Source organism: Bos javanicus, chromosome 15 (assembly GCF_032452875.1).
Source record: "Bos javanicus breed banteng chromosome 15, ARS-OSU_banteng_1.0, whole genome shotgun sequence".
Classification (NCBI taxonomy): Eukaryota; Metazoa; Chordata; class Mammalia; order Artiodactyla; family Bovidae; genus Bos; species Bos javanicus.
The window spans coordinates 20,248,988-20,269,333 of NC_083882.1; the positions used below are offsets into that span (position 1 = coordinate 20,248,988).

Consider the following 20,346-nt stretch of genomic DNA (forward strand, 5'->3'; position numbering starts at 1 on the left):
AAAGGATTATCTAAGTTATCTAATGAGAACTTTAAGAAAAGCTCACTAAATGGGGGAATCTTTGTGTATGCAGCAGATTTTTAGTAAATAGCCATTGTATCATAAATCTGCTTTCAGCTAGTATAAAACTTCTTTTTGGCAATTAAATAATTGTTTATACTTTATCATCAACAAAATTAGCATGACATTTTAGTTCTTTTTCAACATATAATATTATTTTTTAACTTACTAGGCCTTCAGCAAGAAAAATTGTTCATTTCCAATACAATATTTGAAGGAAATCTAAAGCTCTGTGAGTGCAGAAATCTGTTCTTAGACTATTAGATGTTTCCCTAGTACCTTTTGTGTTCATGAATATAGTATATATAAGGACCAGTCATAACAGGTCTCTGATAGAGAGCCTAAATGTTAAGCTGTATTCTTGGAGTTTTTTGATAACTGTGGGAATATAAACACTGACCTACTTTGTGTATGAGACTATCTAGGCTGCTCCTTCATGAAATGAGGAAAATTACTCTTGTTAATAGATGATTAAAGATGATTTATATGTGTTTGCATTTCAAATGGCAAAACTTAAAAGTTCATGGTTTAAAAACTGAGGAGAAAAATATTTTCTTCCTTGCATGTAATAGTAAATTTTGTGATGTTTTTGGAATCTTTGCTAAATATTTTCAAAATTATATTGGTCATTTTTAAGGCACTGAACAAAAATTAAGATCATATACCATTCTTTGTTCTAAGATGTCTTATAATAAAAATTCCTTGTAAAGTTTTGCACATTACATTAAGTAATACTGCAGTCTATGAAACTATTTTTGTTGGCTTTTAAATTTTAAGAATAGCATTTAATTTTTTCTTGACTGGATTTCAAAATATTGCCAATTTTTCTTAGTGCCATATTCGTTCAGGGCAATCTTTTACTAATTACAAGTAAATAAGAAAGCATTTTAGAGATTAAAGTTTTAAAAACCAAATCTTTACCATTTGGGTCAGTAAAAATAAGTTATTTCAAATTTATATTATGTAATGGAGAAAATATATGCATCTTACAGGTCTGGTAATTAAACTTATTTGTTGTTATATGTACTATTTCATATTTAGTCTGTTGATTTATAGGAACTAAAAATTATTTAATTGCTTGCTTGGTACAAGATGACATTGGATAACATTCTTTGAGGTAACCAGTGAAATCTGGAAGATGAAGAGAGGCCTGTCAGTGTGAAAAAAAAGTTCAACCAGAATATTTTAAAAGAAAAGTTGTTTTGCCTAACAAAATTAGGTATAAATTTTTTGAAGTAGTGTAAATCAAGCTTACACTTATACCTAATATTAAAAATCATATTAGCTTACTTGGAAACATTTTAGTTTCATAGTACTTATATGAATTATCACAAGCTAAAGGTGTGGTATTCACTCAGTACAAATGAGTTTTATCTAGCTTAATATTATAAAAAGGAAACAACTGATAATACCATTTTATCCCTATCTAATCATTGTAGTCCTATAATAAAATTACACAGAGCAGATTTACATAGTGTTAACAACACTTTTAGTATGAGACTGAAAGTGATAACAGAAAAGATTTAAATACGTTTTTAGGCTGGTTAATTTTCAGTTTAAAAACTTTAGAATATCTGGTTTTACTTCAACAAATGTGAAAATTCTTTAAACATAATATTTCATTCTAATGTTCCCCACTGGCTGTATTTTTCATAAAGTGTTCATTTTGTTTAAAACAGTCCAAAAGAAAAACATTACAGCTCAATATTAAAATAATATTTCCTAGTTCAATTCAGGGATTTGGTCGGTGAATCATTATCTTGACGAATTATCTCACAACAGCACTTATGCAAAATCCAAACTTTTTAGGGGAGATCAAAAATGTTGCCCATTAAATACACTTCCTGCAGTCAGAGCAGATTGTGAGGTTTACAGAACAATGATGTCGGAGCTTCCAGATTGGTTTGGCAGCTGCATTGTTCTCAGAGGGTAAACCAGACGCACTTAAGTCCCAGTCTCTTTTATAGGCTTTTGTTCATACCAAATTATTCTTTCACTGTGCTAGCATTCATGATGGCACGTTGAAAGAGTGCCGCTTAGCAACCAGCTCTGGTTGCCAGGCAGCCCAGCTTCCAATAGGTTTTCCTTGTTTAAGATACTTTTGGTGGAAGCTCTACCAAGGCCACAATACAGATTTTTTTTTTTAACTGTATCCCTTTATTAGAATGCTGTTGTGATTTGTTGCTTGCATTATGGTGTCAGTATATTACAGTAGTTAATAAATCACTGAGTATAAAAATTTGCTTTCAAAATCCCTTCCTCTAATTCTAGTAATTGGGCTCATGCACATCCATATTAATAGAAAGAAATTGAAATGGATACAGCTTCATAATAGAGCAGATGTATATAGAGGTCTCCCGAGGAAAATTTCTTTTTTTATCATTTGTGCAATCAGAAGCAAAGAGAGGGTGATGTTTCTTTAAAAACTAATGAATGCCATATTAGAACAATGATATTAAAGTTATCTGTCTTCTCAAGGGATAAAACCTGAAGAAACTCCTGTGGAAATTTGTAGGAGTTCTACACTGGAGGGATTTTAAGTGTACTGTTATCAAGCTAAAGATTCCATGGTCTCTTCTCTAGTATTTACCATAGTTAATATAATTTATTTCATTATGTAGAAATATTTCACTCTGTAATAATTTAATCAAATGCATTCAAATGTGCAGCTTCTTAGAAAATCACTTAGCATTTTCTCTTAGCATTTATATAATATCTTCTTTCTACTGTAAATAAGATGTTGAGGAACTGTAGAATAAAATGTTTTTCCAATTTCCTTTTTTAGATTATTTAAATAGGTGTTTTATGACAGTCTCAAATTCAGCTGCCACTGGCTTACTAATGTTAATCATGGATAGAACACTGAAATTGCCTTAATAAGTAAACTACTGATGTGCATATTGTCCCTCCAGTGAAGCACAAGAGAAAATAATTTTATTTTGCTAACCTGTTCCTGGTAGAGAAATAATGATGAATCTCAATAGACTCTAAAGAAACTAGTAAAATGACAAAAGTGTTTTAAACGTAAAAGCATTCCTGCATGCGGAAAGTAGAAGAAAAGATGACTTTAGCCAAATGCAGATGCAGTTAAGTAATTATCTAATGTGATACACAAGTATTTTCTGCCATAAAATTCAAGAAATTAGAATAACATTTATTCACTTATTCAATGTACTTAATTATCTGCCGCTAATGAAATATATTCCTATACTTTCTATAATTGTGCTAGAATAAGAGCTTTTCCCTCTGGAATGAAAGAGACCACTCTTTGGCACTTAATAAGGGTAGCACAGTGTTGAGAGTTGTATTCTGTTACTATGTTCAGGATTCACAAAATAAAGATTATTAGGGCAAAAATATTCACTTCTTAAGTGGAATATAATTCACTTTGTAATTATTTCATTCCTTGTTGGCTCTTGTAGAATCTGTGGTCTTTTATTACCATACCTAAATTATTTTTGAAAGTCTTTAGATTAATCCAAATTAACAGCTTTTAAATTATAGTAAGTTAATGTTTTCCTTTTCACATGGCTTTCTCTTTAAAAGAATTTTTGCAAATTTTTGTGAATTCTTTTAGAGAAAATGCATATAACCTGTCATAGCACATCTAAAATATGCTTTTTTTTATTATAATATTCTGTGTGTCACTGTAGAAACAGGCCTTTCTAACTCTGGGAAAATCTCTTCTATCTAGATTGAGAAGCAGCATGATACTGTGGAGAAAGCAAGGGTTTGGAAACCAGACAAAACTGGGTAAAAAAAAATCAGTTCCTCCACTTATTTACTTTGCTGCCTTGGAGGGAATACTTAGCCTTTCTAATTCCTAACTTCATTGTCTGAAAAAGACACGATACTATCTTGGAAGTGTGTTAGGAGTAATGAGAGGACGTAGATGAAACAAAGTTGATATTCAGTAGTTTGATAACTCCCAACTTTTTTGAACCAGAAATGAACCAGTAAATATGAAATTCTAAATATTCTACATTTTTCTCTAGGAATACGGGGTGCTTTGCATTCAAGAATACAGAAAAAACAGCAAAGTGGAGTCAAGTACACATAACAGCTTCATGGGCTTGAAGGATCATCTGGGGCATGACCCAGGCCACCTTTATGTGGAGAGCGCTGACCCACATTTAAGTACATCTGTACCTTGGTCAATGGTAGAAAAACCAACAATGGATAAAGTTAATTCTGGCAAGGAAGAAAAAGAGGTGTCTGAAGAGAATGCGAGCTCTGGTGACTCTGAAGAAAGCACAAATTCTGATAATGAGTCAGAACAATTGAGTAGCATTTCAGTAGAGCCATGCTTATTAACCAAGCCTCACAGACAGCTATGTAGGTCTCCATGTTTAGAGCCTCACATACTCAAATGCAGTGAAATATTGCAAGACTTTAAACCTGAAGAGTCCCAGCCATCCAAGGAAATGAAAAAACCCCCTGATGTGGTGCGAGAATACCAAACAAAACTGGAGTTTGCACTGAAGTTAGGTTATTCTGAAGAACAGGTTCAACTTGTGCTAAACAAACTTGGTACTGATGCTTTAATCAACGATATTCTGGGAGAGCTTGTCAAACTTGGAAATAAAAGTGAGGCTGAACAAACAGTTAGTACACTTAACATTATAATGCGGGAAACGTCTTCCCTGGAATCTCAGCGTTCTGAATCTCCAATGCAAGAGATTATAACAGATGATGGGGAAAATCTGAGACCAATAGTTATCGATGGCAGCAACGTGGCAATGAGGTAAGTGGGGAAATCTTCATTCATTATTACTAAACAATCTTTAAAACATATTTCTAATTTTGTGACCATTTCTCTTAATGTCAAAGTTGTTCTTCATCCCAGCATTAGCTTCCATATTTCTAATTGTGTCTTTCTTAGTTCTCGCTCTTACTTCCAGAGTGGTCAGCCATTCTCACCTCATTTGTCCCTAAATAAAAAACTTCCTTTTCCCCAGAAATGTTTCCCCCCACTCATCTGGCTAACTTTACTATGGTATAAAAATGAGCACATATCCCAGTATAAAGTTAAATACTAGTTTTAATTGAAGAACTTGAGTATGATCATATTGAACAGTTTTGGAGTCTAGAGGGATAGATGGCCTATTTCTCTACAAAGTCAAATAACCAAAATCCCAGTTCTTTGAGAAGATTTTTTTTTTTTAATTTGGGAACAAAGCCATAATTTCAGGTGTTTGTTTTTTTTTGTTATTGTTGTTGTTGTTGTTCCACTTAAGAAACATAATTCAAAAATAATTTTTTAGGATTTTGATGGCTTAAAATGTAAAGTGAGTCTAAATTCAATTTGTATATAGTTAACTGTCCACAATGTTCAGAATACTATGGGGATATAAAAAGGTATCGGTTCTTCTTTCAGAAAGCTTAACATTTCATATATCGTTTCTCAAAGTGATCTGAGAATAACTACCAAAGAATCATTGGGGAAACTTGTGCTAACTTGTGTGCATTCTAGAGCAGTGCTTGTTCAATGGCACAATAAAAAACAAGTAAAATTAATATGAAAAACATTTTAGCTAGGCTAATAGAGACAAAATATTATTATTTCAATATATGTCCAATAAAAAAATTGTTAGAGATATTTTGGCATTATTTCTTTCATATTAAGTGTTAAAATTGGGTATCTTACAGCACATCTCAGTTCAGACTGACCATACTACAGATGCTTAATTTGTAGCCTGTGTCTACATATTAGACAGTGTAGTTCTAGAAACTGCCAAGTCCACACATAGACCTACCAAGTCTAGATCAAGGTATAGCCCAGCCATCTCCTTTTCTAACAAATACCCCCACTGATAATGGTGCCTCCTAAAATTTGAGAACCACTGTTTTATAGGAGTTAGCAAGCATTTCTGCATAGGGTATGAGAAGGATTAACTTGTAATCCTCAAAATAATACTGCTTCCACTTGATGGAAAGGGAAAGGGGATCTTTCATTTATAAGCAAACTTGCCCAAGGTAAAATGTAATTCACATCCAGGTGTCTGACTTCAGAGTCTATACATTTTTCACCATCTAATGAAAGGTGTAAAGCAAGTTAAAAATGTTCAAGTCAGATTTTCCAAAACCTCAAATACCAAGCTAGAGAATTTAAACTTGGCTCTGAGCCACAGGTAACTGACAATCTTTGAGGAGGGAAATGTCAAGAGTAGAGCTGTGCCTTAAACTGATAATCTGGCCATGATATTTATAGTGGATTATAGGAGGCACAGAGAAGGCAATGGCACCCCACTCCAGTACTCTTGCCTGGAAAATCCCACGGACGGAGGAGCCTGGTGGGCTGCAGTCCATGGGGTCGCTAAGGGTCGCACACGACTGAGCAACTTCACTTTCACTTTTCACTTTCCTGCATTGGAGAAGGCAGTGGCAACCCACTCCAGTGTTCTTGCCTGGAGAATCCCAGGGGCGGGGGAGCCTGGTGGGCTGCCATCTATGGGGTCGCACAGAGTTGGACACGACTGAAGCAACTTAGCAGCAGCATAGGAGGCAGGCGATCAAGTTGGATGCAAACAACACTTTCTAATGGAGTAAATAGGGCCATAAGTATGAAGGTATGAAGTGTACATACAACTTTGAGAAGTCCTTCAGCAAAATATTCTCTCTGTTGTTTAATCTTTCCCACACTTGGCCATGAAATGATTTTTTTTCTTACAAATAATCCAGAACTATTGAACAAGTACCTTAGCAGAGTGATAATGTGTAAAGCCAAAACACCATGGAATCGCCAAACAAGTGAGTAATGAAGGAAGGCAGCCTAGAGAAACACCTGCCACCATAGCCATATGCAGCTAAAAGCAGCAGAGGGGTTTTTAACAAAATACATTTTCCAGGGCTCAACTCTGACTCAGAAGTGTATGATAGAGCTCAAATAACTCTACAGTATTTTTAAAGTGCCCAGGTATTTCTGATGCATAGTCAGTGTTGAGAACCATTCATCATGAAAAGTATGGATAGCAATAGGTCGGGAGGTGGAAAAAACTAATGATCCAGGAAAAGAGTAGTTTAGAAAATACCAGTTTTAGTAGTGCTAGTAAAACCAGAGACACACAAATGCCATCAAAGAAGAGGCTTTAAGGAGAGAATATCCTGTGGGTAGAACTGAAAAAAGATCAAGGACATGACAGCCAGGAAGTCATTGTCTTCAAGAGCCATATGGTATTAAAGATAGAAAGCTGGTTACAGTATGTCAAGAAATGAAGGAATAGAGCTACACTGTTGTTCTAGAAAGTTGACAGGAAGGGAAGGAAGAGGAGGAGCTGGGAAAGGACTTTTTAGTTTTACATAAAATGAAACTATATCAGCTGAGGGGCTTGGGAGAAAGTCTTCACAACAGCAATAATATGAGTGTTCAATTTTTGAAGCAGAGTTCTCTGAAGGAGGAGACAAAAAAGACGAAAGTGGAGAATTTGGCATTGGAGGTAAAGGCACTTTGGGGTTGTCAGAAGAACAACCTAGAGGGGAGAAACCGCATCAAAGTCCATAGAAGTGAATTCTTTTAAGTGGATGTCCTTTAGATAAATGATGTCACAGTTGAATCAACTCACATGATTGAAATCTAGTTCCCAGTGGCAATTGAAAAGTACTTTGATAACTAAAAATCTACATAAAACTCTAAACTTTTTGTATCCCAGATGATGAGATACAAAAATAAATGGCATAATGGAGGCATTTCAAACAGTCTGTTATATATAATTATCGAAAAGATACTTGTGCTGCTGCTGCTGCTAAGTTGCTTCAGTCATGTCCGACTCCATTCGACCCCATAAATGGCAGCCCACCAGCCTCCCCTGTCCCTGGGATTCTCCAGGCAAGAACACTGGAGTGGGTTGCCATTTCCTTCTCCAATGCATGAAAGGGAAAAGTGAAAATGAAGTCGCTCAGTCGTGTCCGACTCTTAGTGACCCCATGGACTGCAGCCTACCAGGCTCCTCCATCCATGGGATTTTCCAGGCAAGAGTCCTGGAGTGGGGTGCCATGGCCTTCAACATAATTATTGAAAACACAATTATACCCCCACACTATTTGGGCCCCATTCTGTTCCTTTTACTATGAAGATGGAACAATGCAGATTCGGTTCTCACCTCCATCATATATTTTATTCCATCATGTAAACTGAGATGCTTCAGGCATTTCAGGAGAGAACGTGACAGCACATTTGTATTATAGCAGGATTATACTGTAAGTCACAGTGAAATGTAATACCACGCCACAACTTGGAAAGTGCCAGAACTTACGGAAATTTACAGTAAACTTCTACATTCTGCCACTTATGAGATCTACATAAAGTAAAAAAGTCATTTAGAAATGCATATCTACTTCAGATTCAAAATCTTAATTTTAACAAAAATGCAGAGATTTTACCCATTTTCTGTTGTATAAAATATAACAAACATGCTTTTACTTTTTAACCTAACATCCTACTCATGGTACTTTACCAAACCTGTTGTATAATAAATTTATATACATAATAAATTATAATAGGTAAATGTGAGAGTAAATTAAGAATAGAATATTTTATTTCCTTTCTGATTTCTCAAGCAGATATATTCCATACGTAAGATGAATATATTTTAATTTCATTTAAATGCTAGTAATAGTACTGATATAAATGACTCTTTAGATGTAAATTAAAAGTAGGAAAGAAAGGCACTTTATTAAAATTACCAAAATGGGCTTTTAAAAAAGTTAGTTCTCTACACACTATGTTTGTGATTCTGAGTAACTTGTTTAAACTGTCCAACCTCAGTTTTCAGGATTCTAAAAAGGGGGGAACTCTTATCTTGCAGGCTTGTTATTAGAATTAAAGATGATCAGTACCAAGGGCCTGGCATGTAATAGGTGCTCAGTAAATTACAATTATTATTACATTATAAAGCTAGATTCTACATTTTAATCCAGAATATAGTAACTAATGTAATGAAAACTTAGTTGTTTCAGTTTTTTTATTCAACATTTCAGTTCAGTTCAGTCGCTCAGTCGTGTCTGACTCTTTGCGACCCCATGGACTGCAGCACGCCAGGCCTCCCTGTCCATCACCAACTCCCGGAGCTTGCTCAAACTCAGGTCCATCAAGTCTCAGTGACTCCATCCAACCATCTCATCTTCTGTCGTCCCCTTCTCCTCCCTCCTTCAGTCTTTCCCAGCATCAGCATCTTTTCTAATGAGTCAGTTCTTCACATCAGATGGCCAAAGTATTGGAGCTTCAGCTTCAGCATCAGTCCTTCCAGTGAATATTCAGGATTGATTTCCTTTAGGGTTGACTAATTGAATCTCCTTGCAGTCCAAGGGACTCTCAAGAGTCTTCTCCAACACCATAGAATTATGTTGAATTATAGTTAATTCAGCATTTAACCCATAGGAATTTAGCAGTTCATTTTGTTCTTATGAACCTATAGGTGTATTTTAATTCTTCATATTTATATCATCAATTGTTTTCAATGATTTCTATTTGTTTCATAAAGGAGACTTGGGCTCTTAGATCTGGGTGAACCCAAAATTGCCCAAGGATAAGCCCTATAACTGTAATATACAGCATAGTTCCCAAAATGGCAGGGATCCTGTGTTGCTTTGCAGGAAACATACTTCTTTCAGCTTATTAATATCCCCTTACAAATGTGCCACACTGATAGAAGTTATGGGTAAGTTTCTTAAATAACCAATTCACCCAAAATTGACAAATATTCAAAAATAGAGTAAACTAATAAATTTAGCAAAAGCCCTAAATTTTTGTACCAAAGTTCTTGGTTGCTGAAATATAAAATAGAATGAAATTAATATTTAGTGAAGCTGGACTAACTAGCAATTACTGACAAAAAGGTGCAGTTAATTCTTCAAAAAGCTAAAAAAAAAAAAACAAACTTCTCAATAATTTTGCAAATTGGTCATTCAGCAAATAGGCCTCTTTCCATAGTAGGGCAGATACTTTGATAAGTATACCATGAAGTGTATCAGTTCAGTTCAGTTGCTCAGTCGTGGCCAACTCTTTGCGACCCCATGGGCTGCAGCATGCCAGGCCTCCCTGTCCATCATCAACTCCTGGAGTTTACTCAGACTCAGGTCCATCAAGTCGGTGGTGCCATCCAACCTCTCATCCGCTGTCATCCCCTTCTCCTCCTGCCTTCAGTCTTTCCCAGCATAAGGGTCTTTTTCCAATGAGTGAAGTGTATACTCCACATTTAGACACGGAAATAAAGCATAAGCAATATTTATCATATTTCTAAAATGAAATTCTAAATGATACTGTGATTTTTATTTCCTCCACATAGCTTTACCATTCTTCAAATTCTGATTCTGTTAAAGCTGCAGTAGTTCAGCAGTGGGGTATGGAATTATTCTCTATCCACAAGTATCCGATAGTTTAGTTTTTCCTTAAATGAGTCCAGTGTTTTCATTTGCCTGTGGTTTTAGGTTCAGATGACATTTCCTGCCGTTAACAAAGTACCATGTTGTGAGCCGTCAGGGAAGGGAGTGTAAGTTGGATGTCAGTGCTCTTGATTTCTTCAGTAGGCTTTCATGACCTAGTCACTAGACTTCATTAAAATTGTTTCTCTACATTCTCCTTTACCTTCTACCAAATATATGAAATAAAAGTGGTGAACAAGAAAAAAACCCAGAGCCTTATTACTTCCTCTATGCCATGTGCAGCACAGATTCTCCTGTTTCATGGAATAGAAGCTAGGCGCAGCAGCCTTCTCTATTTGATATGAACAAACTGTTGACACTCCTCCTTACCACTACTCCCTATCATTGCAATTCCTCTCTCTTGGTCAGTAAATCCAGCCTTTTGGTTTTAGAGCGAATCTCCTAACTGGTGGGTAGGCCTTATTGCTGGATGTTTGTGTAGAATATTAGGAAGATATTTTCTTTGCTAAAAATCTTAGGTGGGCCATTTTTGACCAATAGGATCCCTTCCTGTATTGCCTTATGTTTATATTTACCTTTAAGAAAGTCGACTCTATAGAGAAATTAAGAGAAGGATTTGAGCACTAAGACTGCAGACAAAGACACCTATTTATATTTGAAAATATATGCAGAAGTTAAATTGTGGACAACTTCTGGCAAAAGAACTAAGAATATTGCTTTTGTATACCAATCTAATGGCAGAGAATACAGATATAAAACAACCATCTGCTTGATCCCTACCCATCAAAAAGACTTGTCTTAGAAACCAGCTGGTGTGGCATATATCTGAACCTTACCTGGGGTGAAGAAAAACACTCCAGGTGAGTCATTGAAGTCATTTTCTTAAAGTCTAGACAGATACAGAGTCAGAATATGAACAGAAAAATGTCCAAGTTGTATTAACTTTTCTTTATATCAAGAATAGTGGACTAAGCCTACATATTTATAAAATACAAGCAGAATTTAGCAGTGTTTATAAATAGGATTTATTTATATAGATTAATCTTTCTAAAGGCACAAAAGCTTTTATGTATCTAATCTGATTTGTGAAAGTTAAATGGACTTGAGAACTCTTTTCAGTGTGAATTTGAATATTGAAGTCTATCTTGTCTAGGCTCCATAATTTGCCTTCAGCTGTTGGGTGGGTTTGCCATCCTGCTGCCTGTTTACCATTGTAGTATACAGGGCTATACTAAATCCTCCTAGACACCTAATCCAAGTTTTTGGCTTAGATTACAGATATGAGACTACAACTTGCCAGGGTTCAATCAAAGTTGATTTTGGTTCTGAACAAAATGTCTCAAAATTATGTGCAGTGGACCTGCATAGTCCAGTATGGTGACTACTGGCTACATGTTGAGCTATTGAAATGTGCCTAATCCAAATTGAGATAGTCTGTAAATGTAAAATACATACCAGATTTTGAAAACCTAGTACAAAAATATGTGAAATATATCAACAATTTTCATGCTGAATATGTATAAAAATGATAATTTGTGATACATTGATTTAAATGAAATATATTACTAAAATTAATTTCACCTACTTTTTACTTTTTAAAAGGTAATTTTAAATTATATTTGTGGTTCACATCATACTTCTATTGGACAGCTTCTCAGTGAAATGTTTTTAAAGTCCCAACTTAGTAAGGGCTTAATCAATTAAAGGACAGCTTAATTTCCCTCTAGATGACTGTCAGCATCATAGCTTCTACTTAAGGTTAGTTGGCAGTGTCCCATTTCTTATTGTTTTAAAGAAAATCCTAGATACTACAAAAAGAATCAGAGAATCAGAACTAGTTTTTTCTGTTGTTTGATTATATCAGGGTGGAATCTGACAAAGACAGATACTAGTTCTATTCCACCGCATCTCTTTATAACCCTAAGTGTGTCTTCTACATGTCATCAGTCATGAATTTTAATACGTGGTCAGTAAATGGTCAGTAAACTTTCCTGTTATCTCATATGTGCCTATTTAAACCTTAACCTATGAAATAGCAATGTTAATAATCCCATTACATGTGAATAAAGTTATTGATAATTATAAATCACCTAACTAGTGATTATAAGAAATGGGAAAAGTCACCCAGTTATAATAGGAAAAAGTGATTCAGGTTTTACATTTCTGCATCTACTTAACAGACACGTTCTCTTCAGCATCTTTAAGCTAATTGACCCACTTGGATCTAGATTAGCTAGATGTGCTTCCTATTGTTAATTCTGGCTTCAAATTGTGGGCCTTATAAAGTGAGGAAATCTTTCTACTTCCCTTTTTCCTAATCCTTTCCGATTCTCAAAACTTTGGCCACACTGCTCCGTGTCTGTATCAACAGGAAGGTAAGAGTAAACTATTTCATGTTAAGACTTCCATTGTAATTTTGGGGTTGAAATTTTCATTGTCCTAAATCAGTGATTTTTCAGACTTTTATTTTCCTTTAAAGCAGTACAATCCTGCAAATCTTAAAAGGAAGCCTACTGTTTAAAACAAACAAAGGTAGAAACGGAAATTAAAAATTCCCTTCATTGCCCCCTACAAAGGCCTCTGAGCCACACTGGGATTTCTATTTAGGACACAACTTGGTAAACTTGATCAAGTTACCTGCAACAAGGGAGCATTTTCTGGGTGTATTGCCTCCTGACCAGTAGGTTTCGGTTCAAAGTGATCTTGATGTAGTGGGAGAGAGATCAGAGAATAAAAGCTGAGTAGCTGTAAGAGTGACAAAATCAGCATAAATTGCTCCTTATGAGCCTTGAGTATAAAAAGTTCTAGATGCCCAAGGGTCAGCATATGCAATTATAGATATTTAAATACAATATGAAATTTAATTAGACTACAGTGATAGGAAGGAAAATATTCTCTTATTTGCATATTGAAGATGATATCCAGCTGCACACCTTTCTCCCTATTTAAGGGAAATGGGATAAATGTTGGAGAATTTCTTAACAATCATTTAACAATGATAATGCATTAGTATTTGAAAGCGTTGCTTAAAATTAAAATCTATTTTCACATATTCAACATGATTTATGTGCAATGAGGCCAAAAAACTGAAAAATTAAAGTCATCAAATATTTGAAGAGCACCTAGGTATGTTAATAATTTAGTATTCAATAAATATTTTTTATTATTACTATTAATATAATTAAGCTAACTATATCTAAACTTGAAGGACTTAGGACTTTCAGTACTAAAGATTCAAATATGGTTTTCTAGTTTAAAAGGATACATTTTACTCATATTTTTCATTCTAAGTACTTCACTGACAAACTTGTATCCTTATCATTATATGTAGCTGATTCCCTGGTGGCTCAGATGGTAAAGCATCTGCCCGCGATGTGGGAGACCTGGGTTTGATCCCTGGGTTGGGAAGATCCCCTGGAGAAGGAAATGGCAACCCACTCCAGTACGCTTGCCTAGAAAATTCCATGGATGGAGGAGCCTGGTGGGCTACAGTCTCTGGGGTCACAAAGAGTCGGATACGACTGAGCAACTTCACTCACTCACTCATAATGACCCAATAAAGTCACAAAAGTTTTATGATCATATTTGAATATTCCAGTGGAGAGTGTAGCAAACTTATAGGTCAAGGTTTTGATTTAAATAAAAAATGATATATAGAAGCTTATAAAAAACTGATGGATTATCTTTTAGGTTTTTTTTTTAATTTTTTTTTTAGTCCCCTGATTAGCTTGATCTCATTTTTGTTTATTTCCCTTGTGGCTCAGCTGGTAAAGAATCCGCCTGCAAAGCAGGAGACCTGGGTTTGATCCCTGGGTTGGGAAGATCCCCTGGAGAAGGGAAAGGCTACCTACTCCAGTATTCTGGCCTGGAGAATTCCATGGACTGTGTAGTCCATGGGCTCACAGAGAGTCGGATACGACTAAGCGACTTTCACTTAGTGATCTCCACATATCAAACACATTGATCTAAAAAAAAAAATCACAATTTACTTTCAGCAGTGAGATTAAAGCTATTACAAATTTACTGGTTTCATTTTCATTCCAAAGTAGGCTTTTTTACCATTTTCTAAAAATTAGGACCAAAAGGATATGAGGAAGTAAGGAGCTAGTATTTGTTGAAACCTTCTGTGTGCAGGCACTCTGTTTCCTGCTCTGTGGCTGTCACCGTGTTCAGTTCTCATTATCCTGTAATGTAGGTGGGATTACCTCCATTTTAAACATGAGAAAAGTGAGGTTCAGAATAAGTAACTTGCCAAGGTCACACAGACATGTACTAAAGAAAATACTTAAATTCATGTCTAATTCCATACGTTGTTATTTTCACTGTGTTGACCTATTCATGAAAAGCCATCTATTTAATAGTAATGCTAGTTAGTCGTAGAATTAGTAATACTAATACTATCATGGTAATTAGTAGTCCTAATTTACTATTGCTTTCCTAGTGGCTCAGATGGTAAAGAATCTGCTTGCAATGCAGGGGACCCAGTTTCAATCCCTGGGTCAGGAAGATCCCCTAGAGGAGGAAATGGCAACCCACTCCAGTATTCTTGTATGGAAAATCCCATGGACAGAGGAGCCTGGTGTGCTACAGTCCATGGGATCGCAAAGTCAGACACGACTGACCAACACTTTCTTTTCTAATACTTTGAATTTACTATTAGCAGTAGTACTAAACATGCCCTTCTAGGTATGATTTTTACAATTAGATTTTAGATGAGTTAAGGAAAACCTTTTAAGAATGGCTTTCCCGTGTACACCCATGGCGGATGCATGTTGATGTATGGCAAAACCAATACAATATTGTAAAGTAAAATAAATAAGTAAATAGCTGAGCAAAAAATAAAATAAGTAGTATTGGATTATAATCCAAAATGTAAAAAAAAAAAAAAAGAATGGCTTTCCTTTGATCATATACAAGTATATAAGGGATACACTTATTACATAAATTTTAGAAAATAAGAAAATAAAAACCACCTATGATTTCCAAGGTTCTTTACAAGCATTATAAGTAACAAGTTATGTGTATGTGCTTAGATGCTGAGTCATGTCTGACTCTTTGCAACCCTATGGACTGTAGCCAGCCAGGCTCCTCTGTCCATGGGATTCTCCTGGCAAGAATACTGGAGTGGGTTGCCATTTCCTCCTCCAGGGTATCTTCCCAACCCAGAGATGGAAACCATGTCTCTTACCATGTCCTGCATTGGCAGGCAGATTGTTTACCACTAGCGCCACCTGGGAAGCTAATAAGTAATAAGTTAATTCAAAGCAAATACTCAAACTAAATCAAAATCAGATTTGAAGAAATAACAGATAATTGGATAAAAGGTTGCTTATTTTTCTTTTTAATGCCTTGAAGAGAATTATAAAGAAGCTGTCCCTTCTAATAGTTGCTTTCATTCCCTTATTAGGTTTCTCCGTGTTTCTCAGTTGCTCCTCATGTCTGCCATGGGAAGATAACAGTTATAATTCTAAAATTGCCCTTCCTTATCCTGTGGTTAACCTAGTAATGATATGTGTATATATAACTTATCAGTGTAATACATGAAACTATGTTTCCTAAATACAGCAGATGGAATGGTTCACCCATTTTCCCTCTCTTCTAGGTCCTGTATTGAGGCAGGCTACATTAAAATGTGTGGTTCCCTGAATTTTTCTCTGCATCACAAAATATACCTTTGTAATCTATTAATATCACAGGTGACTAATTTAATGCCACATAATAAGCAAGTGTACTTCAGTTCTCTAGTGGAAAGTATATATGATATTTTTATGATATAACAAATATCATATTAATTTGAGTGTTTATGAAATTGCCCTTCTGTTGAAGACAGAAAAGTAGAACTGATGGGCTTTTCAAATTTGTTACAGTACTATATGTGAATAAATTAAAGATAAAGTGAACCTACAAAATAATGAAAAGTTATGATAGTGGAAATCGTATAAAGAATATGTTTGTCAAGATGATTTTGTTCATTTCAGCTTCCCTTGGTTTCCAGTTTCTAGTTCACGAGTAGGTACATACGTCTGAAACTCTGAGTGGGAGTCCCTGGATACACACAATGAGGCTTCAATTAGCCAAGTGCCAGACCTTCCTGGCACTTTTCACAGCCTGGTCTACAAATTAATTTCATCTTATTGTCTGGAATGAGCTCTACAATGAATTACAGAAATCTGCTGGGGAAGCTGCAATGACTAATAAATGAGCAGTTCATTTTCCATGTGGAATATTAGTTGCCCATGTCCTAGAAAACCTCTCATTCAAAATTTGGGCCCATAGCCTGGCACACCCCTAGCACATATTTACTCTCAGTATCGTTAAGCACATACTCACCATCTCCTAGGAGTTTCAAAAATCTTTTGCTTGGAGTACAGAATATGATAGCCTTTTGTTTATCCAGGAGATATCTTCCCAACAGATGAACAGCATTTAGAGACAAGAGAGGCATGTTCCTCCAACAGAAGACCTATTTGCTCAGGAACCTTAGGGAAAAAGAAGGGGTAGAAGGTTGTCTGGGATACCCACAACTTGGATGTTTTTCTGTATACAGGTGGGATGAGAGGGGTCAGTAGAAATTGCAGAATATGTGCATAGTTCCAGTTCTGTAAGAAAGGATAGGAAAAGTCTAAGGCAGGAAAAAGAAACATATATAATGTGTTTCCATGAGGCTCCTCTGTTAGGTCGGTTTTGCTCATTAATAGTTGGCACCACTTGCCAATTGTCTCCTGTCTGCTTTCAGCAGAGCAGTCCCCACTGGAGATGGGAAAGCTTCAGAGTGAGGCAGCATTCCTTATGTCTCCCTCAGTTTCTGGCAGCGTTCCTTTTCCTGATGTCCGGCCTTCCTGCGATGGTAACATATTGACTTTTCATTGACAAGTCTACCTTATTTGTTGGTAGGCCCAGAAACGTGTTTGCTCCCTGTGTGCATAACTCTCACTAGGCAGGTAGCACTGCATTCTTGAGTTTCTTTTTGTCTTCACCTTTCTCCACTCCCCCTCCCCCCCGCAACTAGATAACTGTTGCCAGTACCTGAGTAACTGGCCCTGATGTACAGATGTACATCCCCTGATGTACAGATACCTTTTCTCTTATTTGTGCTTGAATTCCAGCAACAAAGCTACCATGGAAGTGGAGAGGATTAGTGTCTATTCTGATTCACCCCTGAATCCATCCCCTTTAATTTAGAAAATGCCTCCGTGAACCACTGATGGAATCACTGGGACTCACATAGCAGCAGCTCTGCAGCTTCTCCCACATCCCCTTTTGCAGAAAGACTTAAAAGTCTGCCATCAGCAGTGGGTGTCCGAGGCTTGAGGATCCTCCTGAGTCACTGGAGAAGAGACCCGAGGCCATGGCACTCCATTCGCCAGTCATGCCTGTTCCATCAGTCAGGTGTCCATCCTCACACACGTGGCTGTAAACTGAAACCACACCGCAGAAAACCTTGGCACATTATTGCAGATCTTTCTAGGGCTCTGGAAGATAACTCTTAAGGTAGACATCAGCTAGAGAAAAGGGTTGTGGTGTCCTCACCACATCTGATCCACCCAGCAGTACTAAATTCTAAAAAGCATTAGAGTCGCTGGAGCTCCAAAGGGAGAAGGCTGATTCTCTCCACATTTGATGAAAACCAAGTTGGCTCATATGGCCCTGTAGTTTCAGGCTCATGCTGCTGTTTTGCAGCCTGACTCCTTTTGTTTCCCCTTCCTTCCAAGTTATCAGGGCAACTATTTGCCAACCTGATGCCTTAATTCACCAACCTGATGCCTTAATTCTAGGATAGTTTCTTATCCACATTCTCAGACTCCTTGTTACTTTCTCTTGATCATTTCTGCCTCCCTAGCTATGTTTTGCATGTTGAATGTAGGGGGAGTCTTGGAGGTGAAATCCATACCAGAACATTCAAGTAAGTTATCCCCAAATCCTAAAGCCCTTGGGAACCATCTGTCCAAGAAGCCGTCATCTCCTCTTCCCAGGTCCCAGATGAGCAAAGAAGGCTGAGGGTGGGAGCTTCTACTGAGGTGGAAGGGAGCAACCGCAGAGAAGGGTTGAGAACCTGGAGAAAGACAAAGGTGCTTTCCATTTCTTAATCTCTTCTTTCCGTTTTTAAATTCATTCTTACTGGCTGTCCAGTTCATTCTTTCATTTATTTCCTGAGATCCAGAGATGCTAATAATCCTTTTAAGTAGGGTTTTTCTAAAATTTGGTATAAATATACCAATTTGTCTGCTTCAGATGAGCCTTCCTCTGGCCACTGCAAAGCAAGATTTTTCTAAACATGCCTATTCCAAACATGACAGAGTAAAATAAGCCCTTTCAGAAAGAGATCCACTGGCAGGCTCCTTATATTTTTCTGCATTAAAGGCCAGGTTTAATCACACACAACCTTCAAGGTGTATTATCCATTTTGCTCAACAGGAACTTAGAATTAGCAGTGACTTTGGCATTTTCCCTGGGAAACCAATCCCACTGAGCAAAAGTAGTCGAAAGGATACTTTATAGCAAACATCCAGGGTCTTTTCCTAATCAAAAGTGGCCATAAATCTTCTGAGTCACCAACAGGACTTGCTTGCGGTATACCATCCTATTGCCAAATTGTTGAAATAACAAATAGAGGCCCATAGGATCATGCCAATTCATAAATAGAGAATTAGCTATTTTTACTACTAAGCAAAAAACCCCAAATGCATACACATATAGCCTGTAAGTGACTACAGAACCGTGATGAATTTCCTTCTCTATTTATATGGCACTAGAACTACAGTTTGTAAACATCATCCTACTTTTTTAGTAAACACTCAACAGACAGTTAATTTGCACTGATAGCTACATTGTGTTCACTCTGACATCCTGTTTTTCATAACTTTTTTATCAAGATCACTCTGTTTTTATAATTCTTTATCAGAGCCTCCCTCAGTTGCTCCTTATATTATAACCAGCACATCCTTCAACACGCCTCATGAGGGTAGGTCCAGTTCAGTCTCCCCCAGCCTCTCCCGGTCTGTGGAAGTCCCATCTGCAGTTTGGAGTCACCCAGTAGCTGCTCACTTTCCTGTTACTAGGAATGATTCTGGGCCTTGGCAGCTGGCAGGGACTTCCAAGACAACAGCAGCCATTCCAGGGGTTTCCTAGTTAGCATTCATTTCTTTGGCCTGTTCAGGAAAGGACTGGCTGGGGAAGTATTGGACACCCAGGGACCAACCCTACACGTCCCCAGGTGCCTGTCCCTTTCCCCACCCTAGCCATAAAAGAGAAAGAAGACGGTAGCCTGCCCCAGTGGGAGATCTCAGGCTGGCCAACTGCTGAGTACTTTCAATCCGATTTCAAGGTACCACTGGATGTGGAATTACTATGTTGAGAGAAAACACGGCTTTCAACTTGATAATAAAGTATTCCCAAATTGCCCTCCTGAATAGTCATACCAATTTATACTCCCACCTGTAATGTATGAGTTACTTCTGTCACACATCCGTGGCAACATCTGGTGTTTGCAGACTATTTCTTCCCATATGATGGGTGTGAAGTGGTGTCTCACTTTGGCTTTAATTTGCATTTCTTCACCGTTGAGCTTTTTTCATTTGTTTGTTGGTCATATGGGTTTCCTGTCTTGTAAATTCACTGTTTATATCTATTGCCTTAAAAAAAAATAAAAGGGGAGGATTACCCTTCTCAATGTACAGGAATACTTTATGTATTCTAAGTACTAGTCTTTTTATCAGTCCTGTGTATTGCAAGTACCTTCTCAGTCTATGGCATTTTTATTTTGTTTATGGAATCTTTTTCACAAAGAAGTTTTATGTACTCAAATGTATCATTCTTTTCCTTGGTAGTAAAAAGAATTTCTCTATCTTGATATGAATGTGTCCTGTAATTTCTTCTAAAAGTGTTACAGTATTTTCATATTTAAAT

At 36.6% G+C, this 20,346-nt stretch overlaps 1 protein-coding gene across 2 annotated transcripts in view; it reads left to right on the top strand.

Moving 5' to 3' along the window:
* ZC3H12C (zinc finger CCCH-type containing 12C) overlaps positions 1–20,346 on the top strand; it is a 75,868-nt gene that overhangs the window by 33,802 nt on the left and 21,720 nt on the right. For both annotated transcript variants that reach the window (XM_061440236.1, XM_061440235.1), the window contains exon 2: positions 4,056–4,804. In XM_061440236.1, the coding sequence (XP_061296220.1) occupies positions 4,128–4,804 (677 nt within the window). In that variant the 5' untranslated portion in view covers positions 4,056–4,127. The remainder of the gene's footprint in view (positions 1–4,055; positions 4,805–20,346) is intronic.